Below are 26697 nucleotides of genomic sequence, written 5' to 3' on the forward strand. Positions count from 1 at the left end.
AAATGAGTCCAGGTTATCTTTGTGCCATGGTGGTGCCAAGTCCACCGTCTGCAATGGAACAGTACTTCAGAGGGAACTTGCTGAATTTCATTATTTCATACAGTCCATGTGGTCAACTAAGAAAGGTGGATCTCACAGTCTGAAAGGTAAGATCTGGATAACAGTACCAATGGTATCTACTAATCATTAACCACACAGAAGCACTAAGCATTTCATAGTGTTTTTAATCCATTTACACTGCAAAAGTTGGTATTAACCATTATTAACAGTCAAGAAAATCTTTTTTTTTTTTTTTTTTTTTTTTTTGGTTTTTCAAGACAGGGTTTCTCTGTGGCTTTGGAGCCTGTCCTGGAACTAGCTCTGTAGACCAGGCTGGTCTCGAACTCACAGAGATCCGCCTGCCTCTGCCTCCCGAGTGCTGGGATTAAAGGCGTGCGCCACCATCGCCCGGCTAGTCAAGAAAATCTTATTCAAAAGGTTAAGTAACTTAGCTAAGGCTACACAGCCAGCAGGGATTCAAGTTGAACTAGGATTCAACTACTGACTCTTCTGATTATTTTTTAGTTTTAACTAATTTATGTATGCACGTGTAGCTTGGGAGCATGCACATATGTCTGCACGTGCACATGGAACCTGGAGGTTGTTGTCAAGCTTTTCCTTGATTGATATTATTTTGAGATAAGGTCGTTACTGAACCTGAAGCATCAATCCGGCAAAGACTGGCTAGCCAGGAAGCTCCAGGATTCCCCTGCTTCTACGCACACAGTGATGGGTTTACAAATGCATGCAATGGTACTGGGAATAGAATTCAGGTCCTCATGCTTTTGCAGCAAGCACTGTGCCAGCTGAGTTACCTCCCAAGCCCCTTATTTATCATCACACTGTTCTACCACTGATTTATACCTTCAGTCCTGAACTATCTGATTGTAAACCCAAATAATTTTCTTTTACCAGGCTGGCTCTTGGTCCTGTCACTTACTTGCTATATAGGCTTAAATCACCAATTTAACTTTTTACAGTCCGATTTCTTATTTGTAAAATATAGGCTATGAGACTTCTATAAAAGAGTTGTTAGGACTAAACTGAGACAACTCATATAAAAAGTCAACTAAGGTACTTGGTACACAGTAAATGCTATTGGTAGCTACTGCTGTTTTGTACCTGATAAGCAAAAGATGGGATCTACTGGGATAAGAAGGGAAGCGAAGGGAGGATAACAGATCAGATGAATTTCACAACTAAAAAGAGGTGATGTGTGTGGGTGTGGTGTGTGTGATGTATGTAGTGTGTGTGTGTGTATTAGCAGTGGTGGTAGTGAGCTGAAAGGCTAGAACAGATATTGACACCCATGGTTTCAGCAGTATTCCTCAGCCTTGTTACCATCATAAATACTTACCTATCTATTCCTGCAAGGCAAACGCATGCATTTTCTCACTAGATCCTCATGACTGCTCCACAAGTGAGAAAGTGGACCCAGTATCATCCTCATTTTAGAGATGAGGGAAAAGAAGCCAGAGACAATGAACTCTCAAAGTTACAGGACAACTTTCTTCATTTGTAAAATAAGGACCATGATAACACTTCATGAGGTTACAATGAAGCTCTAGTGAGATAATGCACATAAAAATGTTGACTGTAAAATTTACAACAGAGCCATGCTTAGTGCTAAAGCAATTAAAAATCTGCCCTTTGAATCAAACAGAAAAGGAAGTTTGTAGATTTAAAGTAACCAAGTTAATCAGGGTTTTACTAGTTATTAAAAAGATGTACATATAGTTAGCAAATCTCAACTTGTTAACTTGTTACAGGAATCTTGAGAACAGTTGCTACGAACCACATTGACATTTCATGATGGAGAAGTCAACCATTAGCTGGAAGGCTAACTCTGGCAGTAGAGTTTTTGAGTAGAGTGGACCCCAGAGCCAGGCTATCTAGTTATAAGCCTGGTTCTACTCTTACAATGTATGCAACACATAATTAATTCCTCTGAATTTCTAATCACTCTTCTACACAATGCATCAGAGGTTGCTATGAAATCAAATGCTTTAAAGTCCTAAGGCTCTTAACAAACTCCCGAAACGGAGAGAAGTAGGATCTGTGTGTCAGCTTTACAAAAGAACAAAGAGCAGAAAGTTTGTGAACATAAGAAAGGCCTTTGGGAGATTCTACTCAAGCTTGTATACTCAAAGAATTCATCTTCAGTCTATATGAAGTTAGAGATGAAGAATAAAGAGTACTCCTATTTACTTGAATGACATGTAAAACTGATGGAGAGGGAGTTTCACCAGCCCGAGCAGCTTGTCCTGTCCTGGGCTCCGCACCTTGTTCCAAGTTTCAATTATCATCACATTGTTCTTAAGTCTTTCCAGGTATCTGGAAGACACTGAAACGGGAATCACCTGGGGAGAACAATCAGGAAAAAGAATTTCCACCACTGAAACAATTAATTAGTACTTTTACTCAACAAGTGTTGACTGAAAGCCCATGCGCATACACAGTACTATGCTGAAGATATTAAAATACAATCCAGTCTGTATCCTCACAGAAACACGGTCTACTGTAAGAGAATAACACATACAAAAGACAGCTACCAACCAGTAGGAGTTCTCTCTCTGATGACAGGGTCCATGAAGGGACACAGAGCAAGTTGTCAGGCATGTCAAATATGGTGCCTACCAAACTCACCCAACCTTTCTTCAGGTAAAGCGATCACTTTTAAATCCTGCTGGAAGACATGTTATTTTTAACTAAGTGTATGTGTGTATCGTCGGTGTTTGGGTATATGCATGGAGGCTGGAGGCCTGGAAGTTATAGGCTATTGTGAGCTGCCTGATGTGGGTGCCGGGAACCAAACTCAGATCCTCTGTAAGAAAACTACACGTTCTTATCAAGAGTCATCTTTCCAGCCTGGAGAAAGAGCTTTGAATCCTTTATCAAAGGGTTGCCAATCCAGTGCCTAGACAACACTTAATAAAACAAATAAAAAACCAAAAACCTCCTCTGTTTAATATGTGTCATAACAAATAGCAAAGCCATCTATTCATCTGGATTTTTCATTTAAAATTATTCTAGATAAAGCTAGCCGGTAGTTGCAGTATGGATTAACAGTTAAGGGTAGCTCCATTAAATTAATAGTAGTGGCAAGAGGCCACCAATTTGAAGAACCTCAAGTGGTAGGACATCTTTGAATTCTTATTTGCACATTCTTACAGAATATCTGATATAGGCTAGGCAATGCTAGTGTAAAAGGTGCTATAGACACACCCAGGTGCTGATGTCCAGCCAACAATCAGAGAGGTGACCCTGGAGGGAAATGTCTGACTTACACAGAAGTATTGATTTGGAAGTTACCTTCACAGAATGAAGATGAAGCTGTGAGAATCCATATGTCCACAGGAGAACAGAGAGACAAGAATTCTAATTGTGGGAGCTTAACACTTAAAAGGGAGTGTACTGCAGTCTCCACCTTTTCCCAATGGAGGGCTGCCTGCCAAACGTATTCAACCCTTCCCAAGGAAGATAAGCTAGGTTTTCTCTTGGTCTTAAGACTGAAAGCGATCAGCTGTTAAGTCAGGAAAAAAACCAGAGTGGCTTGTTGTGGGTGTAGCTCAGTGGTGTAGGACTTGCCTAACACGCACAAGGTCTTAGGTTCAATCATCAGTGTCAGCACTAAAGAACTAAATTCTACATAAGAATCAAGATACGGATATTAAAATAGAGAATAAATGAGAGGAAATACATAACTAAAAAACTGAAGAACTTAGAGACAGGAGAAAGCTGGGGAGTTGAGGACTTTACCTGATGCTTTTAAAAGAAGCAGAAAGGAAGAGAATCTAGAACTTGGGCAAACAGAGACAACAAAACAAGCAGAGATCAAAACTTTGGGCAACATCGCTCCTACAACAACATAGCACACCAGACAGCTGCCAAAGCTTCTTCCAGTATGCAGAGTACACTTAATATACATCTGTCTCCTGCCCCCACAAAACACAAATGGACAGGAAACACACAAAGCTACCTGAGAAAAATTAAAGATAGGCTGCGCCGTGCCCCACGAGATGGCAGATGTGGTGACTTCCTCTGTGCGGAAGAGCTTGCACTTTAAGTACACATTGCACGGTGGTGGTTTCTCCGGCTCTCCAGAAACAAAGTCTTTCCCATCTGGCACCATCAACAGCACATGTAATAGTAAGGCACTTTCTTTGCTTGACCCATTGGTTTGATGTACTAAATTGTGATGCCGAACAGTCATGACATCTGGAGAATTTGAGGATACAGGGTTTGCTGACTTCGGGTTGGGGAGCACTAAATTTTGTGTTTTCCTTGCAGTTTCCTCATGAATTTGATTTGAGTTCTGTGGGTTTTGGGTGCAGGTCGTATCCTGGAGTGTTTTTCGTGCCATATCTGGACTTGTAGCAGAAGAAAGTGGAGTATGTTGGGTGCTGCTGCTTAACTTAGCACTGACACCAGTGAAATCCTTGTTGCCTAAAACAAGCTCCATGGTGACCTTGAAGACAAAAGGAGAAGAGTCAGTGAGAATGCCTCGTAGGACTAGAATCGGAATTCTGGAGCTGACAGCAAACTTAAAAATACATTCCTCCATCCTCAAATACTAACATATTCGTCAACCTCCCAGACCAAGAGGAGCCAGACAGATTATTTACCAATATATGATGACCTGTAAAATCATTTTGTAAGAGAAGATAAGGAAATGCTAAGAAAAGGACACGTGCAATTGACACAGACCCCAGCTGAAGAAGCTCCTATTGGCCAAGTCAGAATTAGTAACAGCAACGGATCATATAACCTAGTGAATAAGGTGAGAATCTGTCAGCTCACACTAATGCAAAATTAACCCGGTAAGGGACAGTAACTCCTCTTCACCATTATACAGAATAATGTCCATCAATAAATGCTCAGAGCTGGACATCTCTGTGGTAGAGCAAGGACATAATGGATAAAGCTCCAAGTTTCACGAGGAACATGAAGCCAGAAATCACCATTTTAAGCCAGGTGTTGTGGCGCACCCTTTTAGCCCTAGCACTTGAGAAGCAAAGGCAGGCAGACCCCTTGTGAGTTCAAGGTCAGCCTAGTCTACATGGTGAGTTCCAGGACAGCCAGGCCTATATAGTGAGACCCTATCTAAAAAACAACAACAGAAAAGAAACTGCCATTTTATAATTATCTTAAAACCATGATTGAGGCTGAGTTAGTTAGAGCACACCTGTCATTCCTCAACTTGGGGAGGCTGAAGTAAAGGATCAAGAATTTCAGCCGGGCGGTGGTGGCGCACGCCTTTAATCCCAGCACTCGGGAGGCAGAGGCAGGCGGATCTCTGTGAGTTCGAGACCAGCCTGGTCTACAAGAGCTAGTTCCAGGACAGGCTCCAAAGCCACAGAGAAACCCTGTCTCGGAAAACCAAAAAAAAAAAAAAAAAAAAAAAAAAGAATTTCAGACTATATAATGAAGGCCTCTTTCAAAAAATGAAACAAAATAAAAAAATACTTAGGTGAACCAGTAGAGGGGCAGTCTACAGAATAAATAACTGGCTTATCTTAAACATTACTAAAATTATTAAAATAGGGAGGGCTAAAGAACTCTTTCAGTTTAAAGGGAATTGGAAAAAATTCCTGGGGTCACAAGGCCAAAATTTAAACACTGCCTTAACCTAAAAGGATCTGAATTTCACTCTTACCAGTGTGTATAACTCTATTTTCTACCATTTGACTCTTGCTTGCTATCCTATGGGAACAATCCTTAGGGCTTTTATATGTGCTTTTGCTTTCTTCCCTTTTTCTTCAGCTATCACCTCAGACATCAGCTCCTCAGAGAGGGCTCGTCTGTCCATCTCCTGCTTCCTCCCAGGCACTACTGTACGTACTTACTGCCTTCCAGGCACTCTTGCTCTTCAACAGAAGCCTCCCAACTGCAGACCCTTCCTTTCCCTGTTTGCAGCCATATTATGTTCAGGAGATAGCCGTGTCTTTCTGGATGTACACCCACGTACCTGGAGGGGGCCAAGTGCAGACGAGCCATGTTCTTGCTGCACTGGAAGCTGGTTACTGAAAGAAAGCAGCTCGGACTGAATGACAGCTCGCAAAGGAAAAGATGCAGATCCAACGGCTTCTGGCTGACAGAATAAGGAAAGAAAAAGCTTAAGAAGGAGCCATGGGGGACTTTAACTGAAGTGACATGAAGCCTGTGGTGGCTTGTGAGAGAACAGTGCTTTATGAAGTACAAAGCTCCACTATGATGTGACCAATAATGCTACCATATTGCTATGGGACAACGGTCTTTTATCCTATCACTTGTACTATTTTTCATTAAAATGCTGATTGGTCAGTAGCCAGGCATGAAGTACAGGCGGGACAAACAGGAAGGAAGTAGAGGCAGGGCAATGAGTACAGGAGAATTCTGGAAAAAGCAAAGTTTAGTCTGCAGACACAGAGCAAGTAAGATGTGACAGCCTCGCTGAAAAAGGTACCAAGCCATGTGGCTAACACAGGCAAGAATTAAGGGCTAATATAAGTTATAAGAGTTAATAAGAAGCCTGAGCTAATAGGCCAATCAGTTTATAATTAATGTAGACCTTTGTGTGATTCTTTGGGACTTAATGGCTGTGGGACTGGGCGGGACAGAAACCTCAGTCAATACCATATCCTGCCAATTTTTACTTTCCCTTTTGGATTTTATTAATTTCCCCTAGAAAATACAGATTACAGAGGATTTTATAAGCCGCAAAAAGCATCTTTCTCTATTAAAATTTAGTTTTTCTACAGTAAGATTCTTTGACTAATGTAAGACTGAGGAAGTCACATGTGATATGCTATTGAGACAACAAAGCTGTCGTATAAACAGGCTGGAAAATAAACCGCCAACATGTCTTCATAAGGAGATTTGGCAGTTACTATGAGCAGCTTTGTATTTTTTGCTCCAGTGATTCCATTTCTGGAATTTACACTAGAAAAATAACAACATATTAAAAACTATACACAAATTACATGTGTTAAAAGTAGTTAATAATAAGAAACAACTAAATATCTAATGCAGTGGTTCTCAACCTGTGGGTCACGACCCGTTGCGGGGTGGGGGTGTCACATATAAAATATTTACATTACAATTCCTAACAGTAGCAAAATCACAGTTTTGAAGTAGTAATGAAATAATTTTATGGCAAGGGTCACCACAATACTGTATTAAAGGGTTGCAGCATTAGGAAGGTTGAGAACCACTGGTCTAATATATAACAAGTTAATTTTATTACAACCATATAGTTGTATGACAGGCCCTCCAAAGAGCTATCAGCTCACAAATATTTTTATTTTGCTGTTTTTAGATAGGGTCTTCCTCTGTAGCTTTGTCTGTCCTGGACTTGCCTCTGCCTCCCATCTGCTGGGATCACAGGCATGTACCACCATTGCCAGCTCACAAGCAACACTTATTATGTTTGATAAAAGTTGAATAATAAATTTGAAGGTCTTGAATAAATTTTAGATATATCCAGAGGGAACCCTCCCTTTACTGGCTTGGGTTACAGCTGCATGGAGGCAGGCTTTCCCCACACTTGATCAAACTCAGCTCAAAGCACAAGGGCAATGGAAAATATGAAAGAAGCAATTGAATTGGCTAGAAAGTTAGGTATACTTCATTTACTGTAACAGCCCAACACCACAGGTGTCTCTGCTGCTTCCCAGCATGAGGAAAATTCTAATTAAGGGCTCCCTCCATATTCGAGAACACCATTTATATCAACTCTGGCCAACTGTTATAAACTGTTGGAGAAGCTATGGACTAGAACTGTAGATAAGATAATTTCTCTCCAGTCTAATTACAGGATTGAACCAACCCAGCACTATGGAAAAACTCACATAAAAGGTGGCATTTTTTAGGCAGTCACTGGGCAAGATCATGGCCCAGACCCAACCCCCCATTCTTTCAGTAATCAGGGATATAAGACCCCTTGAAAGAGGAGATCAGACACCTATAAGACAGCCCCAAGGAGGCTTATATAAATATGAACATATAGTTCCCTAAACATAAAATTATGTGGGAAACTATTTTATTAAAAGAAAAATGAAATAAAAAAAAAAACCCATGACACAATATTAAGGAAAAAACCCAACAAACAAAAGACACATTCAACATTTTGTAACATATCGGGCTCAGTTGGAAGTCACATCAGCAGGGTCTGTAATCGCAGCTATTTAGGAGGCTGAGGAAGAAGAGAAAGTTCAGTCTCCCTGGACCACAGTGAGTTCAAGGCCAGCCTGGTAACCTAGTGAGAACCTGATCATGATAAAAAGTAAAAAGATGTCTGGGGCTCAGATATAGAGAACTTGGCAACCATTTTTGAGGCCCTAGGTTCAATCCTTAGTAACACACACACACACTAAAAATAAATGAAAAGTAAAACACAAATGTTAAATGTAAAAAAAACAAACAAACACAACTTGCTTCATAGCCAGGCTGATTCTGAACTCCCAGGATTCCATCTGCTTCTATCTCGGGAGTGTTGGAATTAAAGATATGAACCACCATGCCAGGTTATAAGCAAATTTTGCCTTCTTGGTGGGTCGTATTCAAATGGAAAAATATTTTTAAAGTTTTTAAAAATAATTCAAACTTCTTTTATAATTAGAAAAAAGCCATTAACTAGGTTTAGGGAATGCAATATAAATATATTAAAATGTAACTGAGGTTGTGTTGAAGTTTTCTCATGGCTGAACAATTCTCTGATTTCTTTTTACTCCCTCTTCCTTCCTGTTTCACTAATTTTCTAAGAGGTTATATCTTCACTGAAGCAGCAATCAAGCTCCCACCCATGTCACTCACCTCCGAGGAGTCTCTTGCAAGTGAACTTCATAAACTGGAACTATTTCATCAGTCGCTACCTACAATCTTTTTATTTTGGGTGTGGGCTGGGCACTCTAGATATTCTGCCCATAACAAGGAAGGAGGACTTCAAATTGAGGCTCGTATAAAACAACCCATCCTGATCCTGCCACCACGCTACTACGGTTTATAAGCATAGTCAGGAGGTCGAGGACATGAGCTCTGGCAGTTGTGGTTGGCACACCCCTGTAATCCTAGCACTTAGAAGGCTGAGAGGGGAGGGCCACAAGTTCAAGATCAGCCTGGGTTACATAAATGAAACCCTGTCTCAAAAATAAAAAAGAAACAAAAACAAACAAACAAAAAACAAAACAAAACCAGAGCAGACCAAGAACTTGCATGCTGCTCTGGCTCTGCTTGTTAGAGTGGGAATCTCAGACACGTCACCGAACTTAGCTTCTTCTAGGAAACCAAGGTGGTAAAATACTGAATTTACAGAGCTGGTGTAATTATTAGATGTGACAGTGTACTGGCAGAGAGTATTTAGCATAGTAACATTTGTATTATTTGAACCCAGAAATCTCGTTTATCTAGGAAAATGCCTGGTATAAAGCTCAAATAACTTACCTTTTTCTGTGGGGCTTTCTTTGCATAAATTTGGAAGGTGAGATTAGAATTCCACCAGTGCTCTATCATTGGGCCACCAAACTCTATTGGATACACAAATCGCTGCTGGAATTTCACCACTGTGAAAGAGAACAGGTAAACAGTCACATGTCACACAACCAACCACAGCCACCACTAATACATGCTTTGACTCCACCTGCCCTTCTCAAGTTCATTCAGGAATTCAGTGTGACTTTATAAAATCAAAGGCTGTAGGGAGAGACAAGAAAAAAAAGCTGGGTATAGTGGCAGAAGATAAGTGGGTTCTACTGTTCAGATCTGCTATGAGAAAGGATCATCAAATATGAACCAGGACATAAAAGGCGACTTACCCATATAGCTCACTGTGGCCAAGACACTGTGATTTTTTAAATGTTTATTTATTTTGAGATCAGGTCTTACTATTATAGCCTTGACTGGCTTGGAATGCACAGGGATCTGCCTGCTTGGTGTGTGCTACTGTGGCCTAGCAACATGACTGTTTTGGAAAATCAGGTAGGTAAGTGGCTCAACAGAAAAAGGAGATTAACTAGAGGGAAGATGAGAGGAAAATGAATTTATAGAAGAACAATATTTAAAATTCCAATAATAAAAGTAAGCAAATTTTCTGGCTAACGGACAAGAAATTCAGGCTGTCATTCAGGCTGAGTGTCAACTACTCATGCTAGTTAGTCGTATCAGGTGGAGTTGAGGCCTTCTGAGTAGACAGGAATCTCTACTGTAAACAGGATGAAGTGACAGTGGTCATTGGTAATGGAGCTTCATCTAAGACATAAGAAATCTGAGAATCAAATCAAAGATGAGCTCACTTCAGCCCTATTACTTCAGTTACAGGTCATCCACTTCTGAGCATCTTTAATAGGTTTGCACAACGCTCACCAACAGTTGAGTTATGTAGAGAATCTGGTACTGAACATTCATTCATTCAAATCACCAGATTTGACCTACTCTTCTCTGTTCATTTCTGTCAATCTCAATTCTTGACTCTCGCCTTCTTATTACTCTTAGGCAGAATGTGGGTCTTCACCCACACACGTCAAAAGGCCTGTGCCCAGAAACTAAGAGTCACCATGGGATCAATTTCTCTGGCTGCTGTACCCAGGAAAAGGATAACGCTTATACCTCTTCTGGACACCAGGAAGTCAACTGAGGGGCAAATAGAAAGTTTCTGGGTACAGTAGTAGTTCTTAATGAACAGACTGAATTCTACTGAAATCTGTGTTAAGATTGCTCCTTCCTAACTAAGCACATTTCCTCATAGCTATTGTATCAATCACATAATTCTGCTTCTTAAGCCTTGATTGGTGCTAAGTGAATGAACGTAATAATGGAGAAATCTGCATAAACTGCTAACCATGCCTTACAGAAAGGTTTTTAGAGTTGAGATTCCCCTCTGTATGCTGTGAATACCATTGGTGAATAAAGAAATGCCTTGGCCTGTTGATAGGGCAGAACTTAGACAGAAGGGGAAAACTAAACTGAATGCTGGGAGAAAGGAGGAGGAGTTGGAGAGAAGGCATGTATCCCCACCGGAGAAGGACTTAGCCGGTAAGCCACTGCCCTGTGGTGATAAACAGATTAATGGAGATGGGTTAAACAAATATGTAAGAGTTAGCCAATAAGAAGCTAGAGCTAATGGGCCAAGCAGTGTTTTAAATAATATAGTTTCTGTGTGATTATTTCGGGTCTGAGCTGCTGAGCAGCCAGGAATAAACTAGTGGCCTCCTTTACAACATTGAACTACATAGTCTAATCAATATTATTAGTAAGGGAGGCCTAAAGACAAAAAGTGATTTGCTAAGATCATACAATTAGTGTTTGATATGAACAAAATGAGGACCCACTCTTCAAAGCAGCTGCTGGGCAAGCAGACGGCTCAGAGGGTAAAAGCATGTGCTGTCAACCTGACAACCTGAGCTCCCTTCCTGGAGCCCACACCAGAAGGAGAGAATCGACTCCTGAAAGTTGCGCTGGATTTCCATTCCTGCTGCTGTCCCTCACTTCCATCTTCCCATACAAAATTAAATTTCCAAAAAATGTAATTAAAAAAAATTAAAAGTATCTATAATATTAAGCTACAGTAACATGTTTTTGGTGTTTGAATATTTACAACAAAAGAAAATAAAAGACAATATCAAAAGTACATGCAACAAAAGAAAAAATAAGCTGGGTAGTGGTGGTGCATGCCTTTAATCCCAGAAGAAGCAGGTGAATCTCTGTCAAGGACAGCCTGGTCTACAAGAGCTAGTTCCAGGATGGGCCCCAAAAGCTACAGAGAAACCCTGTCTCAAAAAAAAAACACCAAAAAACAAAAAACAAAAACCCAAAATAAAACAAAACAAAAAACCAAAAAAATTATAAAAATTAGATAAAATCAGCTACATAAAAAACAAAACATTTTACACTTGTGCTGACTAGTTTTATGTTAACTTAATATAAGTTATAGTCACTAAACAGGAGGGACCCTTAACTGAGAAAGTGACTCAGTATGACAGGACTGTAGGCAAGCCTGTAAGTCATTTCTTAATTAGTGATTGATGGGGCAAACCCAGTCCATTGTAGGTGGGTTCCCTCCTGGGCGGATGGTCCTGAGCTCTATAAAAAGGAAGGCTGAGCAAGCCTTGGGGAGCGAGCCGCCTCTGCATGAGCTCCTGCCTCCAGGTTCCTGTCTTGTTTGAGTTCCTATCCTGACTTCCTTTGACGATGGACTAAGATGTGGACATATAAGCCAAATAAACCCTTTCCCCCAACTTCTTTTGTCATGGTGTTTTATCAAGCAATAGTAACCCTAAGACATTACCTTAAACAATGCCTTCTACAGCTAGGCATGAGAGACACTCCTGAAATCCCTGCACCTGGGAAGCAACGGCAGGATGACTTAGTTTCAGGTCAGTCCAGTCTACATAGTGAGACCATTTAAAAAGCAAAAACCAAGCCATGGATGGTGGCACACACTTCTAATTCTAGCAGTTTGGTCAGAGGCAATGATCAGCAGAAAACTAGCTCGCTTTTTACCTCCATCTGCGACTTTACTGGAGGCAAGTCGCACGACCTCAGTGATCAAAGCTGTCTTTCCCAGTCCACTTCTGGAAAAGCCCACAGGAAAGTGATACTCCACAAAGAAAGTGCTGGAAGGAAAAAAACTAATTAAAAACAAACAAAATAAGGGCTAGAAAGGTGGCTCAGCAGTTAAGAGAATTTGTTGCTCTGGCAGTGGACCCAGCTTAGGTTCCCAGCACCCACAGGAGTCCAGTGCCAGGGAATCCAGTGCTCTCTTCCCTTCTGACCTCCCTGAGCACCACACATGTGGTACACATACAGGCAAAGCACCCATATACATAAAAAGGAAAAAAAAAATCTAAAACCAAACCAAACAAAAAGTACATTTATTTTCTGTCTCTCTATCTTTGAAGTTCCTATTTCCAGGACTGCATGGCCTCAGAGGTCACTTAGTGCTCATTCTTCAAGTCTTTTACCATCTGCCAGGTGGGATGGAGCTTGTTTCTGAGAGCACCCACAGTACTTCCAAGGTAAATGATCTCTCTGGCCCCTGAGGTGTTATGCTACAGATAACCATCTTAGGTGCCTGTCTCTTTTGCTGTAACTGTAAGGGCTGAAAATTACCATCTACCCCAGCTTTCTTTACTCTGAATTTACCCTCGTTCTTGGGAACTTCGAATCAATTTATTGATTGAAATGTACATGAAAAGAAATCGTAAACAGTTACACCCTTCCTATTATCAGCCACACTTTCCCCAAGAACCATTTAGCCTTCTTATTTAGATATACCGCTTTTTTGCTGCTGCTGTTGCTGCTGCTGGCTTTGGTGGTTTCCCGGCAAAGCTTTTTCTGTTTGGTGTCACATGGGGACTATCTGGAGGGACGCCCATTGTTTCAATGATGATTCTAACAGAATGTATTCTACCCAGAAGTGCCAGTCTATCCACACTTAGTGACGTCGCTGGGGTATGTCCTGGAATTCTTGAGAGCACTTGTTCGTCAACCACACTTCTGTAAGTCCACAGACAGGTAGGCATGAGTTAGAGACTCACTGGGAACAATTCAGTTGCACAGGAGGAAAGAGGTCAAGCAGTGAGTATTTCTTTCCAAAGATAAGTAGGAACAACTCTATGTTTTACTTTGAGACAATGTCTCACTATGTAGTCCAAGCTGGCCTGAACACCATCTCCCGCATTCTCCTGCTTCTAACTTCCATGCTAGGATTGGAAACAGCATTTATGATCAGATCTGGTTCTCATCTAAAATTATGTAAAAATATTCTTTAATTGTAAGATTTATATCCATACAAGTATAGGAATGGGTGTTACAGAATTAGATTTTTCTAGAAGGGAAGTGTAACAACTTCTAGTTTACCCACTACCCTAATCTCATTACCATGACATTTTGTGTTTTCTTCTTCTTCTTCACATTTTCCATACAGGTATGATCACAGCAGACATACCACCACCCACTAGTCTGCTTTCTTCATAACTCATCTTGTCAAGCATCACCTTTTATGTTTTTATTTATTAATTTTTAGCTTTTTGAGACGGGGTTTCTCTATGTAGTTCTGGGTGTCCTAGGACTCAATATGTAGACCTGGTTGGCTTTGAACTCACAGAAATCCACCTATCTCTGCCTGCTGAGCTGTGCATTTTAGGGTTGAAATCCTTCAATGAGCTGCTATAACTTAAGCACTTCTGCAGGCTCGGCCAAATCCAGGCTATTTCCCTTGCGACAATGTTCTTGCTCTGCTTTAGCCTGCATTCAGCATTCATGAGGCTCACCTGCTTTTCTTGACAGCTGCCATCTTCTTCAGCTTGTGCTCACTTGACCCTACCACCTTAGATCTGCCAGAGGCTTTTGACTGGTTCATTGTTTTAGAAGGTTCCATGCTCTCATCTTCACTGAGGAAGTCACTGGCACTGACTTCAGATTTCTAGGGGAAGAAAAACAGAAGGCATGGCATTGAAAGAGGCTAACTTCAGGGGAAGCAGCTACACTGTTTCTCCCAAAGCAAGCAGCAATTTCTTTTCAAAAACACCATTCTGTTAAAGAGATAAATGGCAGCAGGGATATATTCCATTTTGATCCTGGCTATACAAGAACAATCTGCAGTTCAAAGATAAGCTCTAAGTCCATTCAGAGTAAACAAGAAGACAGGAAAGTGCTCAGGGATACCACTGCTCTGACTGTTGGCTGTGTTCTGCATTGTGCTAGGAGTTGCACATGTATCTAAGTAGGCAGCATGTTCCTACCAGGTGCCTTGTCTTGTCTTTACAGGTAGAAAACACCAGGAAGTCTGTTTGTGATTCCCAGCTATAAGGGGGGAACCTACATTTTGATTTCCATGATTTTTGAAGTTTGTCTTTCTACCATAGTTTGAGGCAGAATGGTTGTTACAGTGTCACCTAGCTGGGTGCAAAGACTGTCTTTGCCCCCATTATCCATGCTCTAAATTATTCATTCTGTTTTTAAAATTGCTTTTAAAAATTAATGACTATTTCACAAATTGCCTTCAAAAAGAAATCAGTTGAAAAACCCCCTTAATTTTATTTTCGAGAAAAGGCATCTACTGTAACTGATTAAATTGGCCTCTTGTATTACAAAATGCAAAATAAACAGAGGAGGTAGCATTATGACTATTTGGCTTCCAATTGTAAAGGGCACACAGTATCTAACACACAATGTGTTTACAATGTGTTACTCAAGTCTTTCTCCTCCCATTTCCATCTTCAGCATGTTTAACCACATAGTTTGTTGACCCATGATAACGAGGACAAATTTACTCAAAGATCAAAGTAGAAAGCTTTTTGATCATAGGTTTTCCTTTGATGGCTGCTTTTCAAAATGAATACAGAAGCCTAGTGTAGTGATAGACACCTTTAATTCTAGCACTTGGGAGGCAAAGGTAGGTGGATCTCAAGGCCAGGCTGGTCTATATAGTGAGTTCCAGGCCAGCCAGGGATACATAATGGGATTCTGACTCAAAACAAAACAAACATTATAATAAAAATGGTCAGATAAAAGATAACTAAAATCTGGTGTGGGAAGTCCTTCTGTCTATGCGTTGCTTTTATTGGTTAATGAATAAATATGTTTCGGCCAGTGGCTTAGCAGAACAGAGCTAGGTGGGGGGCGCGGGTACACCTCTGCAGCCTACCAAAACCTCGTGGTGCTGCATAGATTAATGGAGATAGGTTAGTTTAGAATATAAGAATAGCTAGCAATATGCTTAAGTTATTGGCCAAACAGTATTATAAATAATACAGTTTCTGTGCGATTATTTCAGGAGTCTGGGAAGCCAGGAAACGAACAAGCAGCTCCCAACAACACAAAATCTAAGTAGATTTATAGGTTAAAATAAATTAGGGCAAATACAAATTGGGTTGTTAAATTGGGCTTGGAATTCCAGGAATCCGAACCAAAGAGCAATAATGCTGCATGCATTTCTAAGCGGTGATGATTTACTACTCAATATCAGAATGTCAAACATAGTCTTTGGAGCAGAACATGAACATGTTAAACCCCTGATCTTCTTGATAATTCACAATCAACTGGTTCACTGTCTGCAGCAACATTTTCTGAAGTTATTCTGCTCACATAGCATGGGGGGATTATTTAGTCCCCTTCGAACATTCATTTATTCATTGTCTTTGCTGTATGGTTAATAACAATGGTACACACGCCTGTTTATGAAGAACTGCACCAAAGACGCACAATAAAGGTTATGTATAAGACATTCTTCTTGGGAGAGTCAGGATGGTTTCCTCATAGAGGGCCTTTTGAAGAATGCAGTTTACTAGATGACTAGAAACAGTTCTACATTCACACAGAAGGATTAGAAGGAGGAAGTAAGGAGGTACAAGAGGAGCTGAGGTGTTTGAGGAGGGGATAGGATGCCAGCGTGGAGACGCCAGTGAATAAAGGCCAAACAGGAAGATAAGCGAGGGAAGCCAGGTGGAGTTCCAAAGCCATGCTTAGAACTTTAAAGAACGGGACAGCAAAAGAACACAGGCATGCTACCAGAAGGTCCGGGCAAGGGTTCAAGTTCTGCCACTCAACAGCTTACAATGTTTTTACTTTTAAAGCCGAGCCTGACTATGCAGCCTTGAATTTGCTTTTTAACCAGGCAAGCCTAGAACCTTGGATCCTGCCGCAGACTCCCAAGTGCTGGGATTACAGGTGTGTATCACCACAGGCCAGCTTCCTTGTATTTAACTTCTAAGTATTTAAATTCCTTGTATTTAACTATTTAAGCTGTTTTTTCATGGTATGTAAGACAGAGAAAATACTGTTTCATGGGTCTAGTTAAAGAATTAAACTGAAGTATGAATTGGAAACATTTGGCACAGTTCATGATTAATGGAAGAACAACATGTAAAGGCCTTAGCACATAGGACACTGGTTAAGTAAGTGTGAAGTAAAGAGACCCTTTCTTCTTTATCCCACATGGAACACAGTTACCAGTGATGACTGCTGAGGCAGGAGGTCCTGGGATCCTAACAGCTAGACTCTTTCAAATTCAAGCTCTCTTTTTCTTGATGCTACATCCATCTTTTACTCTGTTTCTCTCTCCTCTCTCAAGACCTCAGAAGCTTTGTTTCTGCTTTGGATTGCTTGTCCTCTGATTCTGCTCCCCATTTGGTTAAAACCCTGTCATTTTCACCTCACCTGCCATGCAAAGCTTCTCAGTCTGGTCACAGTGTGGCTGTCAGTCTATTCTACAAACTAATTTTCCTCCCAGTGTTGGGGCTCAAACTCAAGGCCTTGCACTGTGATTGCGGCTGCTAATGCGGTGTTCCCCGATTTGTGGAACTTCAGATGCAATGACTTACAGGTGCTGTGTAAAACAAGTTCTCCAGGAGACTCTGGTCATACTGAGGGTCATTCAGGTCACTGCTGCAGTACACATCACTTCCAGGAGATGGGGAGTCTGGAGGTGAGCCTAATCCATTCCAGAAACGACCCTGGGATAATTCAGTACTGGAGACAAGAAAAACAAAGGCAAAGATTTTAAAGGTGGAACTACCCACCCCACCCCCACCCCCGGCAAAACTTCCTAACAGCGAAGGAGGAACGCTAAGGACTCACTCTCCACAAACTACTGGTGTTCTTTTCCAACTCCATTTTGCCTCTCTTGGAATGATGTCAATTAGGACTCAAAACCCACTACTGAGAAGCATTGTGTTCTCAGCAAGTGTCTGCTGGCCATCTATTATGTGCTATGGTTGCCACAGAGATGGCTAACCTAACCTAGGTCAAGCTGTGCTCCTTGTGGTACCCGTGCTCTAGCTGGGAGAAAAAAAAATGGTAACTGATGGAGGAGTTACTTTCATTTAATAAAGAAACTGCCTTGGCCCATTTATAGGCCAGCCCTTAGGTGGGTGGAGTAGACAGAACAGAATGCTGGGAGAAAGAAGCTGAGTCAGAGAGTCGCCATGATTCTCCCACTCCAGACAGATGCAGGTTAAGATCTTTCCTGGTAAGCCAGCTCGTGGTACTACACAGAATATTAGAAATGGGTTAGATCAATATGTAAGAGCTAGCCAATAAGAGGCTGGAACTAATGGGCCAGGCAGTGTTTAAAAGAATACAGTTTCCGTGTAATTACTTTGGGTAAAGCCATACGGGCAGCCGGGTGCCGGGGACGCAGCCCCGCCGCACATATTACAACAGGTAACTATCATTTTTTTTTAAAAGTAAATGTTTTTGTGAAAAAAAGAGTTAATTCACAAAAACATCTTCTTCAATTAAACAAACATATGTATTTTGGAATTATTATGACATGATTAATTTTACATTGGATATAAAACTGGATAAGCTCTGTGAATTTGAAGCCAGACTGGTCCACAGATTGAGTTCAAGGACAGCCAAGTCTACACAAAGAAACTCTGTCTCGAGAAACAAAACAAACAAACAAAAATGAATAAAACGCTACAAGGAGTTTACAAACTGAAGAAGCACAAATGTGAGTGACTCACACTATAAGGAAAAATTCAGCTTATTTTTCTCTTATAATAACAAATACTTAATGTTAGTGAACTGAACAATATTTAAATGAACATCCATTACTAATAAAGCAATAATATTATTAAATACCATATGCTGATCACTGACTCATGTATTTATTATTTCTCAGCTTCTTTTTCAATCTAGCTACCATTCTTTTTAATTTCTACAAAAAAGTGCACAATCATTACCTTCAAATGAGACAATGTATGTATATTACTTCAAAACTTTTAGTTTTATTTCCTTTACTTAGAGGAGCGAGAGCAAGAGAGAGGGAGAGAGAGAGAAAGATCATTTCCATGCATGGAACAACTTGTAAGAATGATTCTCTCCTACCACATGGGCTCTAGGGACAGAACTCAGGTTGTCAGACTTGGCAGCAAGTGTCTTTATCTGCTGAGATATCTCGTTAGCCTCTTAGGAACAAAAATTGTCCCCCCTTTTGGAAAATATTCTTGGTATCCATTTACATAACATGTTTTTAAAAAATATATATTTGTAAAAAAATTTTATGAGTGTTTACCTGCATGCATGCATTTGCACCTGTGGTGGTTTGACTAAAAATGGCCCTCATGGGCCCAGAGGGAATGGCACTATTAGGAAGTGTGGCTTTGTTGGAGGAAGTATGTATGACTTGCTTTTCCTGCTGCCTGCAGATCCAGATGTAGAAGTCTCAGTTACCGCCATAGCACCATGTCTACCTGCATGCTACCATGCTTCCTGCCATGACAATAATGGACTAAACTTCTGAAATTGTAAGCCACCCCAATTAAATGTTTTCCTTTAGAGCTGCTATGGTCATAGTGTCTCTTCACAGCAATCAAACCCTAGTTAAGACAGTATCTAGTGTGTACCTGTTCTCTGGACCCTTCCTTACAGATGGTTGAGTTACCATGTGGGTGCTAGGAGCAACACAGGTTGCAACAGTAGCAAGTGCTTTTAACAGCTTAGCCATCACTCCAGGCCCATATATAACTTTATTTAGGGTCTATGCTGTCCATAGTATAGACATAGCTACCTGCACCTACTCTGCATACAGATTGTCAGAGATCTCTACTGTTCAGTATGTAGTCCTCTGTACTGTTTTTCCTTTTTTGCAACTATGATTTATTTTAATTAATTTACTTGCTTATGATTTATTGTATTGTTAAATTTTGTCTGTGTTTCTTAGCCTTAAGCAAGCCCACTCTCAGCACTATTTCTTTACTTTTCTTTTTTTTTTTTTTTTACTTATTTATTTATTTTTATTCTTTTTTAATTAAAATTTCCACCTGCTCCCCATTTCCCATTTCCCTCCCCTCCTCCCAAATATTGCCCTCCCCCCACTTCCCTCCCCCTATCCCCACTCCTCTTCTCCTCCCCCCACTCCATTCCCCCTCCCTCTCGATACTGAAGAGCAGTCCAAATTCCCTGCCCTGCGGGAAGACCAAGGTCCTTCTATCTACGTCCAGAAAGGTGAGCGTCCAAACAGGCTAAGCTCCCACAAAGCCAGTTCATGTATTAGGATCGAAACCTAGTGCCATTGTCCTTGGCTTCTCATCAGTCTTCATTGACCGCCATGCTCAGAGAGTCCGGAATCAACCCATGCTTATTCAGTCCCAGACCAGCTGGCCTTGGTGGGCTCCCAATAGATCAGTTCCCTGTAGCTTTGGAGCCTATCCTGGAACTTACTCTGTAGATGAGGCTGACCTCGAACTCACAGAGATCTGCCTGCCTCTGCCTCCCGAGTGCTGGGATTAAAGGTGTGCACCACCACCACCTGGCTCTCTGCCTTTTTCTACAACTGATATTATAGAAGCCTGAGATTCTAACTTTAATTTCTTCTCTTCCCACCTCCACTGGGAAGGAAATGCTTTCCTATTTCTTAGTGTTAGCAGGTTGATCTTTCTACTCTTCCACTCAGAATATTTTGGTATTCGCCCCATTTTTAGATTTTTAGTATGAAGTTCAAGTTCTTTAATGTAATAGTCAAAGTCTTATTGGTGATACAAGGACCAAAAGGTGATATCTCTTGTCACTTTCCTATAAGTTTAAATTTTAACCAAATTAAACTAAGTGCAAAAGCCAAGCATTGTGGTGCCTACAGTGCCAGCACTTGGTAGGAGGATCAGGGCTCAATGTCATTCTCAGTTACATAGCACATAGCAAGCTCAAGGCTACCTTGAGCTACATTAGACACTCTCTTAACATGTGTAACATATCAAGACAGTACTGTTTACAGTAGTTCCTCAAGAGACAATACACGATGAGTCTGGTTTTAGTGCGCATGTTAACAATATTCACAATTAATTATTAATTAACCAAACTTCTATGTGCTAACATTATGCTAACTCCTTTATATACACAATTTCTCAACCTCACTGAAATTTTGCAAAGTTTGAAAAAAAAAAAACTTCCAATATTTTGCCAAGCTGAAATAACTGCCTAAGGCTACAATGCTAAGCAACAGACTTCAACTTTCACCTTGACTCTAGTTAAAAGTCATGCTCTCTTCATCACAACAGCTAACACAGATGATGAAGAGAATGGGGAGACACGGGCAGAGACGTGGGCTGCGGGCCATTCTGTGAGCAAAACTAGAAAGAAAGGCTGTACACTGGCTTTTTACTTAATAGGCAAACAGTCCTAGTTTAAGGATAAGGGAAGGACTCAGGCCAAGGAAGTATTACTAACAAAGTATTCAATGAATTGAAAGAAGTTTTAAATGGAAGAAAGCTAGATAAAAGCACTTACCTGCCTAACAGCAGCTGTATGGCTCTGGTGTCAACTTTTATGTCATCTTTACAAAACATGGTCTCAGTCAAGGGGAGGAGGTGGTCATCACTGTGGTCTTTAAATTGATTTTTAGATGAATTCCTGGTTCCAAGGTGTGAAAAATACTCTGTCATGAATGGCTAACAGATGGGAAAATTTAAATCCTAATCAAACTAAAAAAGAGAAGGTGCTAGTCTGACTTAGAAAATTTGACATTTTTAGGCTTCTCTGCCTTAAATGTATAAAAACTTTACACTGTGCAAATTTCTTCCCAACACCAGAATCCCATTTCATTTCCGAAGTGAGGGAAAAATATCTTCATTTTATATATAAGCATTCCAGTTTAGAGAGCGAATAATTTATCCATTTATATATTAGCAAGCACCAATGTTAGGTGTTAGATTCTAAGTACCTTCTACTGTAGGCTCACCACATTAAGATTTTTTTTTTTTTTTTTTTTTGCTTTTTCGAGACAGGGTTTCTCTGTGGTTTTGGAGCCTGTCCTGGAACTAGCTCTTATAGACCAAGTTGGTCTCGAACTCTCAGAGCTCCGCCTGCCTCTGCCTCCCAAGTGCTGGGATTAAAGGTAAAGGTGTGCGCCACCACTGCCTGGCCACATTAAGAATTATTTACTGGTGATCCTCCTGCCTCTGCCTCCTTCAGCAAATCCTACTGGCGTGCGCCACCACAACCGGTTCAAGGCCAGCCTGGTCTACAAGAGCAAGTTCCAGGACAGGCTCCAAAGCTACGGAGAAACCCTGTCTCGAAAAATAAAAAAAAAAAAAAAAGAATGATTTACTGAGAGGCTGGAGAGATGGTTCAGCAGTACTTGCTGCTCTTCCAAAGGATCCAAGTTCAAGTTCCAGCACCCACATGACAGCTCAAAACTGTCTGTAACTTCAGTTCAAGGGGAATCAGACATCCTCATACAGACATACAAACAGGCAAAACACCAATTCAAATTAAATAAAAATAAATTTATAGAAAAAGAATTATTATTATTATTATTTTGTTTTTTGAGAAAGGATTTCTCTGTGTAGCCCTAGATATCCTGGAATTCATTCTGTAGACCAGGCTGGCCTCAAACTCAGAGATCCACCTGCCTCTGCCTCTCCAGTGCTGGGATTAAAGATGTGCACCACCACCGCCCAGGTTTAAAAAAAAAAAGAATTATTTGCTGAACATTTCCAAGATTATCCCATTCATAACAACAAAAAGCAAGGTAAGTCAAGAACTGAAGAAATGAGCTACAGGCGTGTGTGTTTGTCACTAACTTACGGCACTGAGGATCTGAAAGCATCTTCCAGCACAGGAGGAGGAGCTTTGTCCAGCAGCATGCTAGTATCTGGGCTCGAGTTCATCGCAGATATCAACATGGCATTCCTCAGTTTATTGCCTTGTTCTAACAGAGCTGAAGGCAGTAGAAACAGAAAATGAAAGCATCTGAAATCCAGAAGGAAGGGTTCCAGTATTCACAGTACCTGTCCTCCTATGGGTGACTTGCCCCAAGGGTCCGTTCTTCTGTAAGCCGGAAAATTCCTTGAGGAAGTTTACTTAACAACTGTTCTTTACTGGGCTTCTACCGTGTGCTTAGATGTTACATCAATGAGTGAACGCTCTATCCCAGAGAGACTGATATTATTGTGGGAGCTGTTGTGTCCCAGCCTCCCAACTCTCCCAACTGCTGTCTGACCATAATGAGGTAAATGATGCCTATGACTCATTTTCATATCCAGATAACTTATTCTGGCTCTCTTATTTATAAGAATTTCAATATTTCTACCCCCAAAACACTGGCAACTACACTGCTACCTAAACTTCTGAAAACCAGTCATAACTATAACAATCTATTCTATTACTTTCTTAACGAGATCTTACTTTGCCAATTTATGCAAAACTAGCAACCTCCCCTCTCATCTCCCTTTCTTAATTTATCTCCATTGCCATTACTCCCCTCTATAAATAAGTACTAAGTACTATAAATAAATATGTACTTATTTATCCAGTTTGTCTTCCCATCTAGAATAGCAGGTTCCTAAGACAGACTCTTTTTAAACAAAATTTTATTTATTTATTTATTTATTTATTTATTTATTTATTTATTTATTTATTTTGGTTTTTCGAGACAGAGTTTCTCTGTGGTTTTGGAGCCTGTCCTGGAACTAGCTCTTGTAGACCAGGCTGGTCTCGAACTCACAGAGATCCGCCTGCCTCTGCCTCCCAAGTGCTGGGATTAAAGGCGTGCGCCACCACCACCCGGCTTTAAACAAAATTTTAAACTGCTACATCCCTGATACATAGAAAAGCACCAAACATTTGGTAGGTGTTGGATAAATACCTTCTTAATGACCAAATAAATACCTTCCTCAAAGTCTGAGGTACAAGTACATACAAGAGTCCAGGCAGAAGCTGATGAAGTATTAAGTGTTGTAGACAATTTTCTTCCTTGTCAATGGACTCTTTAAATTAAAAGACTAAAGTCAATGGCTCATAATCTTGGAGTGTGTATGCATGTGTGTGTGTGCATGTGGGTATAATGTATTTATTATTATTGTGTGTATACATGTGGTGCTTATGTGCGAGTGCAGACCATGGTTGCAATGGTGTGCATGTGGAGGTCAGGGGCAAGTTAGTTCTCTTCTTCCACCTTTATGTGAGTTTCAGGGATTGAACTCAGATACACACAAAGACAGACAAACACACATATATTTTTGTTTGTTTTTTGGGTTTTTTTTGTCATCTCTGGGTTCCCCTGTATATCCCTGGCTGTCCTGGAACTCACTCTGTAGACTAGGCTGGCCTTGAACTCACAGATACCTATCTGCCTTTCCTCCTGAGTGCTGAAATTAAAGGCATGTGCTATCACAGTCTGGCCCTAGAGTATATATATATATATATATATATATATATATATATATATATATATTTTTTTTTGGTTTTTCGAGACAGGGTTTCTCTGTGGTTTTGGAGCCTGTCCTGGAACTAGCTCTTGTAGACCAGGCTGGCCTCGAACTCACAGAGATCCGCCTGCCTCTGCCTCCCAAGTGCTGGGATTAAAGGCGTGCGCCACCACCGCCCGGCCCTAGAGTATATTTTTAAAAACTGGGATTCCTAAGACATTTCAGATAAAAGATATGAACAACATAGCTCATTAGTAGAGTATATGTTATGTATGCAGAAGGCCCTGGATCTAATCCCTATCATCGCAAAATATACAAGATCACATAATAACATAAAACAAGTAGTGTTTTTATAATAATATAATATATTATATATATAATATTATATAATTATATAATAAATGGTACAGATACCTCCTTTGGAAATATTAGTGGGAATGGATAAACATTCCTGTCATGCTCCGGATGTCACAGAAATAATAACGGCATAGTGTTCCCTGACCTGAGGCAATACAGGCGCACCCACTTGCCTTTTATCGTGGCTTGAATGTGAATGCTTCCAAAGGCTTGCTCATGTGCTTGAACACTTGGTCACCAGCTGGTGGCACTGTTTTGGAAAGTTGTGGAACTTGGAATGGAGCCTTCCTTGCTGGACAAAGTGGATCACTAAGGGCAGGTCTTGACCAACTATAGCCTTGACCCCACTTCCTGTTGCAGAACCCAATGCAATCTACTGTTCTGTGCTCCTAGTGCCATGATGGAAAGTATTCCTTCTTAAACCATAATCCAATACAAACCTTATCAGGTATACTTGATCACAGAACTGAGGAAAGTATCATACAAATGAGCAGACTTCTACTTTTATGTATTCTGTAGTACTGTAAATATTAAAATAGAATTTAACTCCCAGTCTTAATAAAGATGCTTTATGCTATCACACTAAATGTCCCCATGAAGAATAACAGTTTTTAGAATGTGAAATGAATTTGGTACTACGCTAGCTGCCTTAAATTATTTGGGGACAGCCAGGCGGTGGTGGCGCACGCCTTTAATCCCAGCACTCGGGAGGCAGAGGCAGGCGGATCTCTGTGAGTTCAAGACCAGACCAGCCTGGTCTACAAGTTCCAGGACAGGCTCCAAAACCACAGAGAAATCCTGTCTCGAAAAACCAAAAAAAAAAAAAAAAAAAAAAAAAAAAAAAAATATTTGGGGACAGATAAGGACTAATACATTTCTATAAGAAAAGCTTTACCCTCATATCCAAACATGCAATGTAACAGTCTAATTACAAGTTCTTAGGTGCACATGAACGAATAATATGTTCCCAGAGGACATCATTAAGGGAAATAAAGCACAGAAAGAAAAATTTCCTATCATCTATTTGTGGAAGCTTGAAAGATGATCCCTAAACAGACAATACAAGAAAGATTAACAAAAATGGGGAAGGGGGGGAAGGAAAGGAATGGCCAGTGGGGACAGGGGTGCAGCTGATAAGAAGGAATAATTTCTAGTGTTCTCTAGCATCATAGAATAATTGTGACTGACAACTGAATGTTGCAGAATAGCTAATAAAGGACATTGTGTTTTGAAAATTACATTACTATTGTGTGTGTGTGCATGCAGTGGGGTGGGAGGTCAGTACATGCCACCTGTATGTGTGGAAGTCAGACGACACCTGGCAGGAGTCAATTCTTTCTTTCACCATGTCGGTGGGGGGGAAATCACACTCAGCATAGCAAGGCTTGGCGGGAGAAGCTGAGCTATTTTACCAACTCCGTAAAGGACATTTTAAATGTTTCTAACACAAAAGATAAGTGTCTGAGATGATAGATGTAACCTGATATGATCATTACCTACTGTATATGTACACTGAAATATACTATACCCCTCAAACACAATTGCCATAACTAATTTAAAGTAAAAACATCTAATTAGTAGTCCTTTACATGAGACTCTGGATGACAGCAAGTCTCACACTTTTATTTGGCTATTCAGTTCACTGAGAAGTCTTGCTTTCCTTTGTGGGCAGGCTAACAAGCAGAGTAATCCCAATAAATACAGTGAAGCCTTAGGTCACAGATAGATACATACCTGAAAGAAGGTCCTTTGTAGGGGGGTTGTTTGAAGACAGGATGAATGAGTCACTATGACTCTTGGTGACTGTACTAATTTGTGGTTGAAATTCAGAACTGTTAAGGAGGGACATCTGCTTCTGTGGGGCTTTGCCTCTCAGCAATACAGTCTCTAAACTTGGCTCTGAATTAAGGTGATGCTGTAGTCCACACAAAGAACTCTTTACTGCATCGGGGTTCTCTGCAAAGTACAAGTGGTCCTTGCCCCTGTTAGAAAGAAAGAGCCAGCAGCTCATACCCTGTTTTGGAAATATTCCACCTTGTCAGAGATAGGAGATCCACAAGGGCACTGTAGCTGGGGCCTTGTGAGAAGTTTTTTGTTTTTGGGTTTTTGTTGTTGTTTGTTTTTTTGCAACGTGATTTTATATATCTGCTTTTAATCTCCTCAATTAAAGGAATAT

General features: G+C 40.6%; 1 protein-coding gene across 2 annotated transcripts in view; it reads right to left on the reverse strand.

Annotated features, from left to right (window-relative positions):
• Nucleotides 1-26697, reverse strand: part of C2cd3 (C2 domain containing 3 centriole elongation regulator) — a 90159-nt gene that overhangs the window by 46830 nt on the left and 16632 nt on the right. For both annotated transcript variants that reach the window (XM_057755861.1, XM_057755858.1), the window contains exons 5-15: nucleotides 26256-26503; nucleotides 22543-22675; nucleotides 21244-21366; nucleotides 17337-17484; nucleotides 14286-14437; nucleotides 13288-13509; nucleotides 12514-12626; nucleotides 9460-9578; nucleotides 6008-6130; nucleotides 4019-4507; nucleotides 2248-2399 (exon numbers count right to left, since the gene is read on the reverse strand). In XM_057755861.1, coding sequence (XP_057611844.1) covers nucleotides 2248-2399; nucleotides 4019-4507; nucleotides 6008-6130; nucleotides 9460-9578; nucleotides 12514-12626; nucleotides 13288-13509; nucleotides 14286-14437; nucleotides 17337-17484; nucleotides 21244-21366; nucleotides 22543-22675; nucleotides 26256-26503 — 2022 coding nt within the window. The remainder of the gene's footprint in view (nucleotides 1-2247; nucleotides 2400-4018; nucleotides 4508-6007; nucleotides 6131-9459; nucleotides 9579-12513; nucleotides 12627-13287; nucleotides 13510-14285; nucleotides 14438-17336; nucleotides 17485-21243; nucleotides 21367-22542; nucleotides 22676-26255; nucleotides 26504-26697) is intronic.

The sequence above is a fragment of the Chionomys nivalis genome, chromosome 23, assembly GCF_950005125.1.
Source record: "Chionomys nivalis chromosome 23, mChiNiv1.1, whole genome shotgun sequence".
Lineage (NCBI taxonomy): Eukaryota > Metazoa > Chordata > Mammalia > Rodentia > Cricetidae > Chionomys > Chionomys nivalis.